Genomic DNA, 20,089 nt, shown 5'->3' with positions numbered 1-20,089 from the left:
TTAATTAGCATCTTAGAGCTTGAAGCTCTCTTGCAGGGAAACATCTGCCACATAGTTTGCTTCCTAGAAACATGCTAAAGAGAACCGATGTAGAAATAGATTTGAGAAAAAAATGTTGTATGTGAAAGTTAACAATGTTATTAAGAAAAATTAACAAAAATAATTAATCAAATATATCCCTTTTATCCTTAGGGTAACCATAGAGTTAGAATTCCTACCTCTGTGCACGTGCTATGTGCAGAGCTGCCAACACAAACAGGACAGGAGACTCATTGTGGTAGGGGACACCAATGAAATATGTTTAAAAGATCACCAAGCAAGTGATGCCGACATTGCCTGTGCACTAATGATTTGTTACATCAGGGAAACTTCCACAACCCAAAGTTCCTTTCTTACAGCTCAGCTGTGCAGAGCTGTGGGTAGCCTTCCTTCACCACATCAGACTTAAATACCTCTTAATTCCTAACCCCCTAAATAAGCAAAGAAAGATTGCTTATTCAGTAAAGGACTGCAGATTGAAGGTAAACCCAGCCAAAAAAATGTTGCTTCTAGTAAGACATAAGTGCTTTGCAAAGCTTTGGTCTGTTAAGAAATGCTCTCCTTCTCAAGAAAGCTTGCCTATGATTTTTACATTGCTTTTTCAGCTAAGGATATATTTGTGTTTGCTTTGTGCAGCTGAATATGTATATTTTTATAGCAGCACAAAAATGAATAAACTGCTTTAAGAGAACATGTCCAAGCCATCAGACACGATCTGGCAGTGGAAATCTCAGTAATCCCTTCTTTTGATTGTTACCGTTCATCATAGCTCAGATTGAAGCCAGTGCACTCTGAAAAAGCTCTAGCCACATCCCCGGCATGGTATAAAGTAGTCTTGCACCCAGGGTTTAAAACAAATCCACCTGGTGTTCTGTGTTCTCTACTGCTTCCCCATTGAGTGCAAAGATCAGGTTCTGAACCTTTAGAGAAAACTAAGTGTGTAAGCAGAGGTAACATATTTTATTATCAAATTAAGTTAATTGGTTGGTGAGCATATTTAGCATGTATGAAATATGGGGGACAGTAACAAAAGCAGAAAAGCTAAGTCTTTTTGTGGAGCGGTTATTTTATTAAAAATATGTGTTCACTGGTGGTATGAGCCTGTCTTTTTTGAGTTGTGTTGGCTTTACCTGTGTCCTTGCCGTGAGGGTATTTGATTTATTTCGAGTACATTGCCTGCTAAAGTGCTCATGTACAAGATATGTGGGCTTCTATCAGGCTGTTCTGGCAAGTACTTGTTGGAGCAGCTGTAGTTGCAACAGGTAGTTAATTTGTGGTTGTTGCTTTACCTCAGCTAGGTGCCACACAGGGCTTGTGTTGCTTGGGAAGTTTTCATCTGGTGGGTTTAGAGAGGCTGGCAGAACTGTGCAGCAGGTACCTGTACAGGTGGCTTCCTTGCAGCCTTGTCCTCAACCCACTTTGAAAGCTGCATGCCCATCTGCGGGACTGGCAGCTGCTCCCACAAATGAGGCACGTCCTAGCGGGGGTGTAAAGAGGTCTAGCCTTCAGGCTCACTGAACTTGCCACTGATAAGGGAGAGCATAAAAATTGCCATTTGCTGTACTAAACAAGCTCCCTTAGCATGGCTCTGGACTCCCTCATTTTCTGCATGACTAGGTAAGTGAGAGAAAATCGTTTGCAGGTGGGTTTTGTTGGTTCAGTCAAGAAGGAAAGGATAGAAGGAAAAGGCACAAAGAGAAATGTTCATTTTAGAATCGTTGTAAAACATTCAAATGCTGTGGTGAGAAGTTAGTAACATTTTAAGATTGCACAAGTACTTATTTTTTCACTTGAAATGTGGGAATTTATTAGCCAAAGGCTTATTACCGTGTGCATGAATTTCCATTTGCTGCATTAACACAGAGGCTCTGTTTAGCTCTGTACAACTGCCTTTTCTGGTTCCCCTGTTAACTCTGCTCTCAGTGCACATGCATTAATTCCCGAAGTAACACGTACAAAGTTTAGCATGTGACTTCAGAATAAATAAAGCAGTAGTAGTAGCATATTTCACAGTAAAAAGCTAATTAAGTCATACTTTGCTACTTGTGAATATATACCCTATGTCTAAAAAGTGCACAGAATTGAACTCAGGCCTTTTAATGCTTCTGCTGTATTTTAACAATAACATTGAGGTGACATTTGAGTGTATTCTTTGAGAAATTGAAATGTGTTCTACTTTTTCCTTACAAACAAGGTCTTATCCACTAGTCTCCTTAGGTGTATCAGCCAAGCTCCTGCTTATCTCTCGCAGTTGTTAGTGAGTCCTTATCGCAATGGAGAGGCTTTCGGTTACCATTAAAGTGCTGCAATGATACATTTCTCTCTGAATGGTTTGTCAAGACTCTGCTCTACACACATAGAAATTCTGTTCTCAGATGAGCAATCAAGGCTGATTAAATTAAGAAGCAAGATAGTAACAAACAATGTTTTCCCTATGATTTGTACTTTCTTTTAATCATTGTTTTGTTTACAGACCAGCAGTGGCTTATAAATGAAAATAAACGACTGGCTGCCCTTCAGCAACAGCAGAGGGAGTTTGCAGTGCAGACAGAGTCTACACTGTATGCAGAGGCTGAGGCACAGTGTCCCATTGGGCTGGAAATCTGCCCTTCCCTGCTCCAGCAGAACAAGAAGAGACTGGTGCAGTTGGAGCTTTTGCGAAGATACTCCTTAAAAAAGGCAGAAAGAAACATCAGGCGGAAAAAGGTCAAATTCCAACTGGAAAGGATAGTCAAGAAGCAGAAATTACTCGAAGCCAAGCAAAACCTAGAGCAGCTGGAAGCTAGCTGCTGGCTCAATGAAGAGTGTGTGAAACAATCCCAAGTCCTAAACGAAAATACTGCTGTATGGTCCTCTTCAGATGACCAGTTGCAAAAGGGAAGGAAGTTATTTGGTTCGAGTTCCTTGCAGCACAGGCAGCATTCATTCTGTAACCCACATCTGCCCCAGGTACCCAGGTAAGTTAACATCTGCCAATTCTTCTCCACTTTCAAAAGTAATTTAAATTCAAGGTATTTTCAGTGGCCATCCAGAATGCCTTTCAATGTATTGAAACAATCTGAAAACCTGCAATATCAGTGAACTTAAAAAATATGTCACACTGGAGCTGTTTGTCCTTTTTCCTCAGATCTGTACAGCGCATTCCCTGCTTAGCGCTTTGACATGATCTTTCTCACTGTTTTTTACTTTGCTCTCTCAAGTCTTTCGGCACTTTTAACCTCTTTGTGCATGCTTTCCAGAACTGGCTTAACTCTTGTTCTTACCTTGTCCAAACTGTTGGTTAAATACTAATTTCTGCATCGTTTTATCTTGATTAGGGTAAAACTTTTCCTTCAGAATATTTGTGTCATTGGGGTGATTCTGGATTGGACTTCTAAGTTGGCCAGCCTTTCTCTAAGCTAAATAAAGATCTCTATGCTACGTTAAAAGATCGAGGCACTAGGGTGTCTATCAGAACATGGTCCTGGAGGCAGGAAAACTAAACTAAGCAGCTAAACTCTGCTAAGTGGTTTTCTGTGACATAGAGCCATTCTTTATTTTTAACTAATGTTTGCAGCTACTTGAGCCTACAGAGAGACTAAATTTCAAGCTACACCATGTAGCATTGAGTTATTCCTTTGTGTTGCAGAACATATTGCAGGGTATCTAGGGGACTGTATGGTAACTGTCAGAATTTTCTTTTTTTCCTCCTTTTTGTTTCTTTCTGCTAGAATTTAGAATTTGCTTTTGAAAGGTATTCAGATTGTTGTTTCATGTGTTGTTACTCTTAACTACAAGACATTACTGATGTGGAAGTGGTTAAATATGTTATTCAAGCAAGGACTGGGCTTTATTTTTTCTTTATTTCCATAGCTGTTTGTTGAAGAGGGAGACTGTCTCAAAGTTATCTACCTCATCAAATACTGATCAATGCTGTGAAGGCAGTACAACAGGGAGACTGTCATCTGTAGAATATCTTAGCAGAAGAGGTGAAGACGTTTCTGGGAGTGATGACCTTAATGATGAAAAAGGGATCTCCTTTTCAGTCCAGAGGCAGCTAACTGAAAAACAAAAAACATCTTCATTTGGAAATAAAAAAGTAGCAGAAAAAGACTCCAATGATTCAGCTATCATGGCATATAACAGAAATGATCAAGAAATTGAAAAGTTGGATAATAACCCAGGGCAAGCTGGATCTCCAAACCAGACCTCTAAAGGCCCCTCTCCTGATCTTTTTAAGGAGAAAGATGAGCCTGAAACCTTTATTACAGGGACAAGAATGACAAAAGCAAAGGTGCTAGGAGATTTAAGTCAGCCTGTAATTAGCAGCCTAGAACAAAATAGAGCTCAGGTATCTCATAAAAAGACTAGAATGGATAGCAATGGAAAAGGCCACAGGTCTTCTCCAGAAAACTTTCCTAAAGAAATGAAGAAAACAGTGTATGGAAACCCACCATCAGTGCATCTAAACCAAATGGTCAAGAACTGGAAGAGAGAGCCAAACTCAGCCTTGCCGAGTCACGAGAAATCAGTGGAACAGCAAGAATTTCTGGTGGTAGCAACATCAGTAGGAAATCTCACTAAGATGAATACACATGCACCACTCTCTTACGTCGAAAAAAAGTGGCACAGTGCTGAGGTGCTAAATGCTGGAGTACCCAAAACAGCAACAGATGTGCTGGGCAACTGGCAAGAGGATGATGAAAATGAGATTTCTGATACTGACAGTTCCTATTCTGTAGATTCTCTGTCTTGCGCTTACGCAAAAGCTTTCACAGAGAAACTGAAACAAGAGGATTTTGACAGAAATAAATGTCTTGCCAACCCAGAAGATTCTGAGAGTGATGACAGTCAAATGTCACAAGACTCTCTGGTAGAAAAGGAAAATAAAACCAAAAAGCAAAATACAAGTCGATTTCACAAGTCAAAGGCCCACCATGAGCCAGCTAAGCTTTACAAAAGCAGAACAGATCACCATGTCTCATCTTTGGTGACATCATATGCATCTCGTAGGAGACTGGGAAAGCCTGAAAGGAGCTTTTCTCTCGACAGTTTAGCTGATGGAGAAGAGATGCCAGCAGAAGATCCAGTAGAAGAATCCAAATCTGATTCATCTGATGAAGTGCCAGCAGAGATTTTTTGGAAGTTACAAACTCCTAGATCACCAACTATACAGACTGAGGAAGACCATGAGTCCAAGACCTGCGACGGAGATACAGAAAGGACAAACTATGATCTGAAACTGAGCAGTTCCTTTTATTTGGACACTAAACAACAACCTGCTTCCAGTAATGCTTGCAAGCAGTTGCTGAAGGAGACAGAAGTCTCCTTTGTAGAACAAGAAAGGTCTCTTGATAGACAACTGTATTACACAAGTGGAAATCCTTTGCTTACTGCTGATGCTTGGTCTTCCTGTGACTCAAAGGTTGATATCAGCAGCCCCAGAATAACAGTGCCTTCTTCCCATGAAAATTTGGAATTTCAAGAAGCTCATCTGTGCTCTTTGAGCGAACCAGAGCTTTGGCTGAAGAAGGATGATCTAAAGCAGTCAGCTGCTGAAGTTTGCTTTGTGTCTGGCTCTAAGCAGATACACAGTATTACTCATTTATCACATCGCATAAACGAAATAAACACAGTTTTCTCATCTGACACATCAGAAGTACCTTTACCTGAAACAACAACTGCAAGCATTGTTCCTGGGAGCAGATCATTAAACAAGATTCTTAAGGGATGGACACACTCTAATGAAAATTCTTCCTTGGAATCTGAAGACATAATGTCCTCATTTGTCAGCTCAGTAGGACCAAGCTCCTCTTTTGTTCCTATTTCACCAAAGCATGATTATTATAAAAATTCAAGGTCAAATCATCCTGAACAAGAACAAATGAGTGAATTGCCTACTTATAGGTCTACCACTGAATGCACACAAACATTCAGCTGTTTTGAAAGCATCTCCACTGCAGACTGCTTGTCACTGGTACCTGGGAAAGAGGAGGATTCTCTCTCTACGACTCACCCAGACCTGCCAAAAGATTGCAATCTGAAAAAACCACCTTTTATTACTGTGTTGCCAATGCAAGTTTTGGAACAGAGAAACGGCTGCATAGATGCAAATTTAGAAGATGATTTCATCAGAACTTTTGAAAAAGATGACCTCAATGATGACTACAATAACTTGATGACAAAATCAACAGATTCGGGCAGTACAAGTGCCTGTGTCAGTGCACCTGCTGCTGAACCTTCTACAGGACTTGCTCATAATATGACCTCACCACAGACACCTGCAGTGAAACAAGTCCAATTTGGAACCCACGGGCAGCTTTTTCCAAGAGGGGAAATACCAGCATGTTGTGATGAGGGTTTCTTTCTCAGTGAATTAACAAACAAGAACTGCTCTCTAGTAAGGAGTTATGAGCTTCAGACATTGGCTGGACAAGGAGCAGAATCACCTGTTACAGTAGGTCTCCTCAGATCTGGGGAGAGTAGTTTGGAAACAATGCAAGAAATGGATTATGAACAAATAGCTGCAGAAGAAATAACAACAGAGACAGATTTTTCCTCACAGAAGACAACATACCGATGTAACCCTTCAGTTGTTGCTTGCAGTGCAAGTTATGACCAATCTGCAACACCAATAGAGATGTCTCAAAAAGAGATTATCTGTATGGAAATAAGCACAGATAGCTTGGCAGAGATTGTGCCAGAGGTGCCTTCATTCAGAGATAATGAAGAATACGAATCAAAGGATGAAGACTTGTCTTCACTGAATCATGAATTCAAAAGCAAATCTGTTTCAAAAAACTATTCCCATGAATGTGCTCTAGCAGAGAGTCGGGCAAGTTGCTCATCCCAACAAATTTCCAAAAATTCTACATTATGCATTGGTAATATAGGAGAAGAAAGCAGTGAAAGCAAAGAACACAATATCTTGAATTCTGAGGCTGTAGTTCAGAAAGAATTTTCATCCAAATATGAAAACTTAGTGGTAAATGAACTAAGTTATCTCATAGTGAATGTAAATGGGAAAGACACGGAGTCCTTCCCCGCCGATATTTGTAAGAGTACAAATGATTTTCTCCCAGAATCCAATTCAAGCATTTTTTACAAAGCTTCAGCAAAAGCTAATCTTTTTCAAAGTGCATCTGAGACTGAAAGTTACGATAAACGACTGGAGCATGTCACAACAGTGAAAGGAGATTGTGATGCTTCATCTAATCTTACTGTGGAAGTCAGTGCCACAGAAAGTTGTTCTGATGCACGTTCTGGCTGCCTTTACACAACATGTTCTTCAAAATCAACAGGGCAGAAAACCAGTACACATAAGATGACCGACATTTCTGTGGAATTTGATGCAGCCATTCTCTTGGAAACAGAAACACAGAACAAATCTTTACTTGAATCAAGAGAAGAGAAAGAGGCCTTTTTGGAAGGTGATTGTCCGGAGGGTATCTTGCTTGTTGATGATGTAAACTCAGAGTCAGGGAGAGTATTTGAATACAACACAAATACATCAGCTACTGTTTCTCAAGAGGAGAGTCCATACATAAATAAAGAATTCAAATTTTTAAGAAACCCAGAAGCTGATCCAGAAGAAACTGTGACTTCTTATGATAATACAAAAGCAAACACTGATGAAGAAATAAAATTAATCAATAGTGCAATCAACTTTGAAAAAAATGCATTGGAAATTAAATCCAGACAGATTGAAAGTTTACCTGACTACCCAGTAGCCAAAATCCAAAGTGTAACTGAAGACAGGAGCAGAGAGGATTTTAAAGGCATTAGTCTGTCTCAGAATCCAGAAAAACCTATTGATATTGTAGCTTGTGAAGCTCAGTGTGAGTTTTATACAAATCTGTGCCTGACACATGAAGAGGCTGAGAAAGATGAACTCCGTGTAGCCAGCACTGGGTTAGAACACACGCGGGAACCAAAAGCACTTGTGCATTCTGGCAGCCAACTTGAAACAAGCAGCTTTTGCCAAAAAGAAAACAGCAAGAAAACAGAGATAGGTATTTATTCACCAGCATTTTCTGTTGCTCCCAAAAACATTGCTTCAGCTGCGTGTTCCCGCATGGCAGATACTACTCAGAATACTTCAGGCTTCCTTAATACTTCTGAGGGGCTCTTACAGATGAACAGAACAACAGAAAATGTGTTTAATACAGAGGACGTAGCTGCAACAGTACTAATCACAAGTAGGCAAGGCAATGTTTTAGCAAAACCTGAAAATGAAGGAGGAGAAAATTCTAGCAATTTATTGAAAAGTTGTGTACCATGCTGTTTGCCTCGGGAAGACAAAATTAATGAATGTGATGAGACTGGGAGTGAAAAACAAATTACCATGACAAACACTGAGGGGCTGATTGTCACAAGGCAGGAAGTCATATGCACAGATGAAAATGTTTTATTTACTGAAGAGTCTCCAGCTGTACATCAGATGTACTGTGACAGAGATAACAAAGAGAAAATTTTAAATCAATTTAAGATTCCTGAAAGATACCTGACAGCTTCAGGACTAGAACAGAATATACTGTTAGAAGATGATTCAAGATACCATGACCCTACTGAAATGAATGAAGATGGTGGCTCAGTGGACTCTGTTACAGATACAAGTGCATTCATGAAAGATATCAATGCATATGAATATTCAGTTGATGATAGTACTCGTATTGGCCAAGATAGAATTGAACAAGAATTTAAAAGTCTCCACATTAAAGAGGACAGCCATATGTATATGAGTTGCTCTATGCAATATCCTGAGTGTGGTGGCACTTCAGAAAACTTGAATGTCAGTATTGTTAGAAGACCTGGTATTTGTGAATTGGATCCAGTAGGCTCCAGAACCGAGCAGGAGAAAGTGCATTTGAAGAATCTAGTACAGATGGCCAAAACAGACAAAGAAAAGCAGATGTTTGTAGAAAACACGGAGGAGGTAGAACTGATAATTTTACAAAAGCTGAATGAACTATTCCCTGAAGACAGAGGCAGCTGCCAAATAACGCGTGATGACAGCAGATTAAATGAAATCTTAACAGAAAGCCAGTGGGTGTCTACCAGCTTTTCTAGAAATAATGAAGATATCAGCAAGCAACAAAATCCGCCAACAACACTACTGACGTCTACTGAAAAAACCCAAGAAGTTTCACTTAAAGACTCCCCATTCCAGTCTGTAGATCATCTTTTGTATCTTGGAGTCGGTGATGATTCCCATCTTGTTCAAGATGTTCACACTGCATTGAAAAGACATACAAAACTGTCTAACAGCAGTGTGGGAACTGGAGCTGTTCTGCCTTACTATGAAACATTTATGGAGAGTGAGGTCTGTGCGGGTATGCCTGTTGCAGTCAACAAAGTGGGAGAAGACAAATATCTCCCTGATAAAATGCAAAGAAAGAATGTAGCTTTTCTGCAAACCAGGACCACACAGGACAGGCAGGAGGAAGAACCCTTTGAATTTAACAGTGCACCTGATTATGCCATATCTGGGCAACCTGGCAATGAGAACACCTCTTCCACCCCCTACAGTGCAGGCGGTCCTCAGTCTGAAGCTGCTGTACTTCAGCAAGGGGCCAAAGAAAACTCATTTTCCTTGGAAAAATCAGATTCTTCTGAAGATGTAATTCAGGATGTTAACAGCACTCATGAAGAACACAGTGTGGATTTAACGGTTAATAAGCTATCAAAATACTGCCTTAATTGCGTAGAAGATACAGCTCAAGAGGAAAAGGGTACCATTGGGCCCGATTCACTGCTCTTGGATAATTCAAACCTGCATTCTTTTTCAGAGAAAGAAGTGATGGAAGATACAGGGGGGCAGGAAATGCATCCTTTACTAGAAATCTCTACACAAAAAATGTTTTACAATATTAATACAAGTCAGAAAGTACTTCACTCAGGGACTTTATCACAGCATGACGAGGAGAAATTTTTAAGCACAAGCTATACTACAACAAACAGTAAAAACAAAAATGCAAATTCTCCTGGCGTAGCTGGGTATCAGCATGAGCCCAGAGAAAATCAGGGACACGGGACTTCTGAAGAGCACTGTGTAGACCAACCAGGCAGCACTGTTTCTGAGAATGCTTCAACCCTTTCAGAAGGCCTGAACAAGTCTCCGTGGGAAAATCCACATTATAGTAAAGAGTTTCTAAATGATAATAGGAACTCAGGCATTTCTGAACATTCCCCTGGTCTCCTGAATCATCCAGCATCATCTGCAGATGTTCTGATGGCCAGCAATGGAGACAAAGGTAAAACCGATGCTGTTCTCTCTGAAGAAACTAAATATTTTGAAAGTGATTCAACAGTTTCAAGTGTATCTGTAACTTTTCCTGACGTTTCTCAAAAAGGAAATGAAAGGAAAAATAATTCTGCAGTTGCAGAGGCTACATATGCTCAGAACAATAAACTCCCTGAAAAAGTTGTGGGAGCAGATCAAAAGGAGGAAATAATTCAAGGTTCTTTCCAGAATTGCAATGACATAGAAGAAAATAAAATTCATGAGTACTCAGAACACTACAGTAACACTTCTAGCGTGACTATACCAGAATCGGGCTCACTTGCTTTTCAGAGCCAAGGACGGACTGGCAGCAAAGAATCGAAGTCTCATCCATCCTACCTTGCAGGTGATGCTCCAACTGATAAACCACTTCAAAGCTCCAAGAACTTCAGTGCTTTTGACACTTCTTGCTTACTTGATGACTCAAAATCTCTAATAATTAGTCAGCTTGAGGACTCACTTCAAGACACCTTTTTGACCGAGCAAGTGTCCTCCAGTTCTGCAGATGTGTGCTCTGTGAAAGACAGAGGTTTTCCCCAAGTATTTGCAAGTGACAATCACCCATCCTTAACACCATTTTCAGAATCATTTTTAACTCCAGATATAGGCCATGGTGAAACTGGCATATACGATATTTCACATAGAAGCACATTGAAACAATCTCCATTTGCTGTTTTGCAAATACAAGACACTCAGTCTGATAAGGCTGTGGTATTTGACGAGCCAATACGTGCCTCAGGAAGTATTTTACTTTCTCTTGCAAAAGAAAACAGGCATTGTCCAGTATCAGACACAGACTCTACTTCATATAAACATTCTGCTGCAGATGGGGAACCTGTATATGGAAGTAATCATAAAAAAATTGACAATGATATAAAAGTCGATCAGCACTACTGGAGTAAAGTTTCACCACAAGAAGCTTGCACAGAACACATAGAGCAAGTACTAAATGATAGTTCTCTTTTGTTACCATCATTACCTTTTTGGGATACTGGAAGGGCAGTTCTTGTTAAAGAGGGACAAATGAGAAAAATACGTAACAGAAATGAGGAAGAGCTGCATTCAAATACTGAGGCTGAACATTTTGCAGTAAAGACAAAGCAGAGACAAACATTAAGTAGAGAACCTGTTGAAAAGCAAACTAATGCGTCCTCAAATTCTGCAAATGAATTAATAGGCTCAGAAGTTACAGTGTTGGAAAATCTAAATCCAGAAGATGTTGATGTGGATCATGAACACACCTGCAATTTGTTTAGTCCAGCATATCCCACATACAGCAGAAGCACTCATTCCAGGCGACTGTATCACACGGTGTTGGGTTTTGAAAAAAACCCTGCAGATGTGCAAGATAATTGTCAGTATATGCCTGCAGGTGAACAGATAGAACAGGTGCCAGACAAAACAAATACAGATGGTAGAAAAGAGATTTTACTTTGCAAAAATAATACAGGTTCAAGTGTTGATAGCCTTGATGCTGCTGCTGATGCAGACAATTGTTCAACAATGGGAGATGCTACAATGAGGAATAAGACTCTGAAATCAGAAAGACTGAAGTTTTCTGTAATGAATAATGAAAATACCTCTGTAAATTTTTCACCAGAAGACCATAATTTGCTTCCTCAAGAATCCAAATTGGTGCAATTCAGGAGCAAAAGATCATATTCTACTACACGGAATACAAAGAGCTGTAAACAAAGTGAACAGAGACCTTATTTATACAGTCACAGACTATCAGCCCCAGCTATTGCTGTCTTTTCTGATACAGAATATACTTTGGAAGCTTCACCTAAGGGAGATCCTTTGTTATATTCTGCATCTAAATCACTACAAGATTTAAATATGAGTGTAGAGCCTCCATCACCAACTGAAGATGATCTTCGTGGAATTGAAAGATTTTCAAAGCAGGAATCAAAGAACTTTCTACAGGTTAAATCTAAACCCAGGTTTCAGCAAAGAATGGCACAAACTAAGAAGCTTGCAAACTGTGACCTCAAAAATTTGCAAAATTTTTCAGCAAGAACCCGAAGCAGCCAGTCTTTACAGGACTGTAGTACCCAATCTCCATCGTCCTTACAGCACACAGCTCACTGTTCTGTGGGTGTAGAAGCAAATGTTGGTTCAAAGAGTAGTTCTGTAGCTCAGTGTAGTGAAGGGGAAGTTGAAGAAGCCAGATACCAGCCTGAAACAGATTTATTTTTGCAAGACAATAAAGATGCGATGCGTTTTAGTTCAAGTGATATCAACCCATATATTCAACCATGGCCACAAGGTGGGTCATGCAGGATTGGCTGGAAACAGTATGTTTTTGGAAGTGCAAGTGATGTCTCTTGCAATCAAATTCCCTTAAACCTGGAAAATCGTAAAGTTATGAGATGTTCCAGTGTAGACAATGGATTGAATTCTCAAAATTCTCCTTTTCACTCTCATCTCAGTTCATATGCTACAGCAAAAGTTCTGTCGAGCACTTTAAGCAGCATTGAAGGTCTTCAAGGATGGGACAGTGTCAGACAAGACTTAAAATCTGCATACTCAAGTGACGGTACCAAGCGATATAGCAACGCATCCAGTGAGATATTGGAAACTAATCCAGAAAATAACACTGCTGAATTTGAGAATCCTTCTGCACAACCTGGTAACTCTTCAGTTCAGGTTGATGAAATTGTACTGTTATATCCTTCTGAGTCTGAAAGGTCTGCCAAAAAACTGCCAGGGATTACATGTGAGCAGGGAACACAAACAACAGCTACAGGAAGGTATAAAAGGCAGAGAAGACATCAGAGAAGCTATACAGATGTTTCTGCAAGAAAGCAGGAAACAAACAGAGATTTATTTCATCAACCTTCTTCTTGGACAAGCATGCAGAATCTGTCCATGCATCTGTCACAGCTGCTTCAGAACACTTCTGAGCTGTTAGGAAATCTCTCCCAACAGAGTATTATAGAAAATGAGCAGAATGCCAAAATCAATGAAAGAGGAACTGAAGAGTTTGTAAAGGTTACTAGATCAGATAGCTGCACTCAGACTACAGCAGATGTAGGCACTCAAACTGAGATTTTGGAAGAACCTCAAAGCAAACACAAAGAAAAACAACTGGAGGCAAAAATAGAAAATGAATTGAGGGCAGCTCAGGCAGTAAATACTGATTGGAAAGGAATAGGTGCAGATGCAGTAGGTAAGATTCCCAAAAGGAAAGAGGAAACACTCTCTCTTGAAGAAAGAACACAAGAACGAACAGGGATGAGAGATCTGGGTAATCCTGACTTCCAGGATAGTCTTGACAGCATTTTGGAAGACTCCTTTATGAGTCTGCCACTCTTACCCAGAACCTCCACTCCTAACTTAGATTTTCAAAAAACATCACTAAATGCACAGCAGAATGTTACTTCTGCTAGTACCAGAGTTTCATCTGTCACATCGTCTTCGTTGAGTTCAGGGCAAGATGGCTCCTCGTGCACTGTAGTTAGCAGCCCTACTAATAGCACCGCTCAATCTCCAGCGTCTTATGCTCGGGATAAAAGAAGTGTTGGTGAACTGGAGGTCCCAGCAGAAAGAAAATTTTGTTACAAAAACACCCTGCTAGTTGATAGAGCCTCTTCCCCTATTCTTACTCTTAGTGCTAGTCCCAGCAGCCAGACTGCTTTTAGCAAGTCTGTCTGCCCTATTAAAGAGCCTCTTGGACATTCTGGTGACACTTCAAGTCCCCGTCACAAGCAGAGAAAGCAGAGGGCAGGTCCACAGTCCATGCAACCTCGTGTGGACAATTTTTCACAGACAGAAACAGACACTGAATCTAGCACTTCCAGAGAGCATAAGGGTGTAAGAAAGAAATTGGAAAGTTTCTCAGATAAGAAAGCAGCCAAAGAGCTTTTGGGACAGGATGCTTCAAAAGACTTGGAACAACAGCCCAGAGTCATGGTTGACTCCCATGCTACCATTTGTGCAAAACGGCTGTATCACTCCAGTAGTATGTTGGAGGTGTCGGGCCATAGGGAAGTTTTAACAGGAGACCTCAGAGACCCACTGGCACATTCGCTTCATTGTATGTATGTCACAAGGGGAGGAAGAGGTTCTTCGGCTGGAATCGCACATGAAAGATATGTTGGTAATTCCGATACTGCTTTGATTCATAACTGCCCACCTCCAAATGCTGACTTACTTTTTAATCAAAAAGCTAGTGCCACTTTTTCAAGTCAGACAAATGCTGGTGTGTCCTCAGAACCTCTGGTAGAAGCATCTTCTCTACAATTTCACGATTTCTTCTGGAAAAATGAAAACAGCTGCCTTCCCCCCCTCTCTGATGTGAGCGACGTGCAAACTTCCTTCCAAGACGACAATACAGGTTCTGTCAGTGAAAGTGAATGCGACACTGAAATTCCTCTCAACAAAAACACTACTTTTGCAAAGCCTTACAGACCTCGCAGCTATAGCCTCCGTGACTTACCCATACACAACAAATTTAGCAACTGGTGTGGTGTTAAGGGGAGCCATCCTTCTTCGTTACTCAGCTTGAGTGGCAGCGTGACCGATTTACGAAGTCAGGCAGAAAAGAAACCTAGAAGCACACGAGCAACAGAAATGGAAGGGAAGGCCCAGCTTTGTGACAGCAGGAGCAGAGAGATCGAGAGACTTCAAAGAGAGCGCGCTCAGATCATGTCTGGCATTCACCTGGATCTGCATCAGCATCCCCTCACTGTGGAACTGACCGAAGCAAAGCTCAATTACGGCATCGGGGAAACAGACGCCCTGCTGAAGGTCCTGCAGAGTGGAACTACCGATGACCTGGTGGCAATTCCAGTGAAGCAGCAACTTTATGAAAGGTAATTACTTATTAAGTATTTTGAATGCACTTCCTGTACGCTTCATGCAGCATAAAGAGCATTTAGTAACGAGCACTTAAATCACTTAGTCACACAGAATGAACTATATGTGAAGGGATACAGTATTAAGCTTACTTTATATACAGTTAAGTAATGCATTTAAGACAAAATTTTGGGCTGACTTCAAGAAAATAGGGAAAAGTTTAAGAATCCAATCTAGTGTCACCTCACTCAAAACTTCTAGCAAATATAAGAGTGATCATGAGTACCTGGTGATCGTGGGAATGTATTTTGTTGATGAATTGCAATGTAAAAATAATGGATACATGCTGTTTATGGGAGTATCTCATTTGTGCTTCTGTGAATAAATGCTGCTGTATGAATATGCAAAAACATTTTTTTAAACCCCATAAATATACAAAATTATGAAAAAATCAAGATCCTAGATGCTTGCAATTGGATTATAGAACTCAGTTTAGGAAGCTCTTGTAACTAAAAATATTTAGCAGTAGCTACGTTAGCCTCTGTCTTCAATTTGTCTCTCAGCCATTACAAATAAGCAGTATCCAAGACCCTCTTAAGCATCTCCTACCATTATAAAAGCAGTGGAGTTTTAGAATTTCTGCATCATCTGTCACCATATGGCCAAAGGGGTATTTGCAAAGAGTGTGTCTGGTACTAGGTTCCTATAAATTTGACATTACAAAGCTACCTAATATTTAAGTGTTTTCTGAAGTACAGGGTTGTAAAGGTTACTAGAAATGTATAGGGTACATTTTGTTGCTCTAATCATGTTTCCCCAACAGACACATGAGGACTATTGAAACTCTGAGGAAAGAAAGGGAAAAAAGGCTGCAAAGATACCAAAGAAGCCGAAGTCTGAGTCCTCAAAAGCATTTAAGTCTGTTGCAGACACTGGATGCAAGTCAGAGGGATCTAGATCTCCCCAGCAGACGCCGAGAATATCTGCAACAGCTGAGGAGAGATGTGGTAGAAAATACCAGGTAGGGCATTACGAACCTCTCTTTCGGCCTGGTGTGCGTTAACTGTTCACAGTGGGTGCGCATTAATGGTTCTTGCTGACATCTGAGACTTCTGTGACAGAATTCTTCTCAATGCAGAAGTGTTGAACTTTGCGACAGAAAGTGCTTTCAGGAAAAACGTGGCTGATTTTAGAAAACATTCACTGAAATATTCTGTCTAGTTTATTTCGGTCCATAACAAGCGTCTAATTTGTTTTATGTGTATGATTTATGGGGACAGCCAAGTATTCGGTCTTGACTCATTACAGACCTGTCTGTCTTCTTACTCCTTCACATACTTAAAAGCCAGAGGAAATAGCTTCATGTTAAATATCGAAGAGTTCTGCAACACTTTACCGTTCAGAATTTCTCATCCTCCACCATATCCCCTGAATGACTTTTGCTGCCTTTGAGGAAGGTCAGGAGACAGTTATTTTCCCAACACAATTATTCTGTGTGTGATATGCCAAAGTGGTAACCTTAGATCATTTGGAGAGCTGACTCAGAAACCAGTGCAATTTCTGGAGTAATCTCAGTGGTAAACTGGACTTGCAATCTGAATAATTTTCCAAGGTTAATGTCTGTGCAGCCTTTAGTGAGCAAAGAGAAACTTTTTGGAGGCTAATCTGGTGGGGGTTACTTGCTTTTCTGGCAAATTTTCCTGTTCTGTGTTGAAAGATTATTTTCTCATGGTATTTTGTCAGGTGGCCTGATTTCAAGTAATTATGTGTATTTTCCCACTTACCTATCCTTACAGAGTTCAAGAACCAAAAAGAAGCATTCAGCATCCTTCAGACATTGAACTGTTGCTCCGAGACTACCAGAGGGCACGAGAGGAAACCAAAACTGAAATTGCACGAGCTAGGGACAAACTTCGGGAGAGAGCTGAGCAAGAAAAAAGGCGCATACGGGAGCAAATATTTTCTCAGTTACAGAAGGTGAGCATTACGGAGGAAACCATTACGCGTTCTTCACATCAAAGCATTTTTTTAAAAGGCCTTGTTCCATGGCTAAGTAATTCTCCTGTTTGATATGCATCAGCATAGAAAACCCAAAGAATTAAATGCAAATTTGTGCTTTAAAAAGATCTCAGTAATACTGAATGATAACGTTCATGCTTCTGAACTACATCTTCCTGAAGCCACATTTTATGTGCAAGAAACCCTAACGTTTTCTCATTGGATCAAGCTTACACAGCCATCCTGTGGGGCATCTGCCCAGTCCATGGAAGAGTTTTGCTAAATAAACTGAGTTTATTTCAGTATGTACTTAAACATACAGGTCTTCTTTTTTTTTTTTTTTTTTTTTTTTTTCCTGTTTCTCTTTTTAGATTGTCTTCCATGTGTGTTTTTGTCCTGTACTTTTGGTTTTTTCTTCTGCATTTTGTTACCCATCTGGCACAGCCCAGGCATATGCATTTTTCTCCTGGATGCAAGGATGTGGGGGTGTGTCTGTTCTGCCCCGTTTCTGACTATACTTTCATGCAGTAACCTTTGTCACTGCCTGACAATGCAGCTTCAATCACACCTGCAGACCTCCTCTCCTCATTCGTGTGTATCTGGCATAAAATATGGTGAATGCTTATTTCATTGCTCTGCACCCATTTTCCATTGCATTTTCCCTGACTGCCAAGTTTTACAAGGGTGTTTTGCTCTATGGCTTATATAATCTTAGTCTTTCAGACGAGCCCGCTTATTTAATACTTTCTGTATGGCAACAGCTTTTGTCCTGTCAACACTACCTGAATGAAACGACTTAACTTCAGATTATTCTTCCTTCATCTCTTAGTGCTGTTATCATTGTTTTGACTAGCTGTTGTGCAAGGTGAGTTTTGCCTGGTGTTTTTGTTTGTAATACTGTGATACCTATTACAGGAAGAAGCAAGGCTGAAGACTCTTGCAAGTACAAGTAGTTTATGTACAGACTCCAGCCTCAGCCTCTCCTCTGGCCCAACATCTGGTTACAATAGCAGTAATACTGCTACATATACTGCGAGTAACCTCAGCAGCCAGGAAGGACAGGTGAGAAACAGCTGACTTGTGTGACTGATGTCTCCTGATGTTTCAGCAATTACAGAGATAATGTAGGAACAGAAGCGGGTTTTTTTGAGATGGCTCATACTCTGTCACAACTATCAAACAGGACAAGTTTCTGTCACTAGTACACAAGAGGGGTGACATGGGGTGGAGGGAGCACTGCCATGTAATTGCAAAGGACAGTGGCACACTTATTTTTTCAAGCGGTGGGGTTTTTTACACTCAGATAAAAACCAGATAGTGTTGCTATTGCCAGGAATGGCACTGTCTGTCAAATGTTTTGGAAGCAACAGGCCTTTTCTTGTGATAAACAGAACCCGATATTCTCAGTGTGGCTCCCTCAGTGATGCACACACTGACTTAGGAGTTTGTGTATGTGAACACGGACCTTCTTGAAGTTACAGTTTGGAGTATGCACCTGTGCTAGCTCCTCACACTTGGTTTGCTAAATTTCCTGAGTCAGGGTATCATTTCATAACGAGGGGAAAGGCAAAGGAGTTACCTTCTGTTAAAGAGAAGCTTCCAAGCTTGTAAGGCACATTTGCTACAACTATTCCATTTGCTATGTAACATAATTTATTTTTCCCACTTCACACCCACTTCTGCTCTTTCTTAAATCAGGTTTCTTCTGGAAATGCTTTGCTTTCAAGAGATACACGAGGTCGTTCAGCTGTTAGAAATAGTCAGCTTTATGTGCTAGAGCAGCTGCAGAAGGATTCAACATTTGGTAAGAAAAACATAAGTCTGCTAATATTTTGAGTTGTATCGCAAAGCCTAAATGAGATCTGTCATTTATGCAAATCAAAATCTAATTTGATTGTAGGTATCTTGAGGATGTCCCTACCATTGCATGACTTAAGAAAAATACTGTTACCAGTAGTCAGAGCTTGCTTAGAATTTCATGGAAAAGTAAATGGTGATTTGGTCCCTGTGAAGTTGGTCTTTTGATCTGGTGATGTCAAAGTACATTGTTCTGAGAGGCTATGAGGACCATGCTTTGAATGAACCAAGGAAGCAGGTGGGGCAGGGGGGGGTGTGGGTGCTAAAGATGCAGCGAGTATAGGATTGTACGTGCAAGTTCTTATTTTTATCCTCAAAACCGATGTTGCTTGCTCTTCTTTAGGTTATTTTAATAGCTTGTATGTGGTAATAACTTGTTAAACTTGAGTAACACAAGACGTAACTGCAGTGCAATTACCAACACCAGACTGTCTAGAAAAGGGATGTTACTAGTCCTTCATCTGGATTGGGTGCTCCAGTGAAGGGTTTAAGTCCTTACAACTGCAGAATAGTGGTCGGTTAACTTTTTTTTTTTAAAATTCCTCTATGGCTTTTTCGTTTCCTGCAGAAGCCGGCAGAATTCAGCCACCCCTTCCTTCTAGCAGCATCAGCTGTAGGTTCACTCATGGATTAACTATTTCTGTCAGCTCCTCTTCAACAAAAGGATACCAAGATCTATCCAAACATATCTTGGCTAATGCTACCACTGAGGTAAGTAAACAAGCAGTTTTCACTTATTCTCTACCTCTTGCTGGAAGTTCTGGCAAAAATGTGTGGGACACGCCAAGTTACCTGTTTGTCAGTTACAGAGACACACACGGGATGATTTTAAATGGCAGGGGAAAGTGAGCCAGGCTGCAGCAGTGGGTGCGGAAGAGACTGCTGCACGGCAGTTGAAATGTTTGAGTGAAGTGGCTGAACTCTTTTAGTGTCCATAAATTCCTACGACATCCAGTGCAGGTTTTATGTGTGCGTGTACGGCAAGAAGTGAGTGTGCAGCTGGAAGGAAAGCATACCAACTTTGTATTTCAGATCGGGTGGAGTCACTTCGTCATTTGGAGATACAGGCTCCTCCCGTCTCCCATTTTCTCACAACAGTTTAGGCTAGTATACAGGCTACATTTTATATATATT

At 40.5% G+C, this 20,089-nt stretch overlaps 1 protein-coding gene across 1 annotated transcript in view; it reads left to right on the top strand.

The window, feature by feature from the left end:
* Positions 1–20,089, top strand: part of STARD9 (StAR related lipid transfer domain containing 9) — a 113,996-nt gene that overhangs the window by 88,263 nt on the left and 5,644 nt on the right. Inside the window, exons 23-29 of the mRNA XM_056345141.1 lie at positions 2,513–2,996; positions 3,892–15,117; positions 15,924–16,121; positions 16,897–17,077; positions 18,014–18,160; positions 18,797–18,902; positions 19,524–19,666. Of these exons, the coding sequence (XP_056201116.1) occupies positions 2,513–2,996; positions 3,892–15,117; positions 15,924–16,121; positions 16,897–17,077; positions 18,014–18,160; positions 18,797–18,902; positions 19,524–19,666 (12,485 nt within the window). The remainder of the gene's footprint in view (positions 1–2,512; positions 2,997–3,891; positions 15,118–15,923; positions 16,122–16,896; positions 17,078–18,013; positions 18,161–18,796; positions 18,903–19,523; positions 19,667–20,089) is intronic.

Source organism: Falco biarmicus, chromosome 7 (assembly GCF_023638135.1).
Source record: "Falco biarmicus isolate bFalBia1 chromosome 7, bFalBia1.pri, whole genome shotgun sequence".
In the NCBI taxonomy this organism is placed as follows: Eukaryota; Metazoa; Chordata; class Aves; order Falconiformes; family Falconidae; genus Falco; species Falco biarmicus.
Note: the sequence above shows the minus strand (reverse complement) of the source record. Positions and strands in the feature narration are given on the sequence as shown.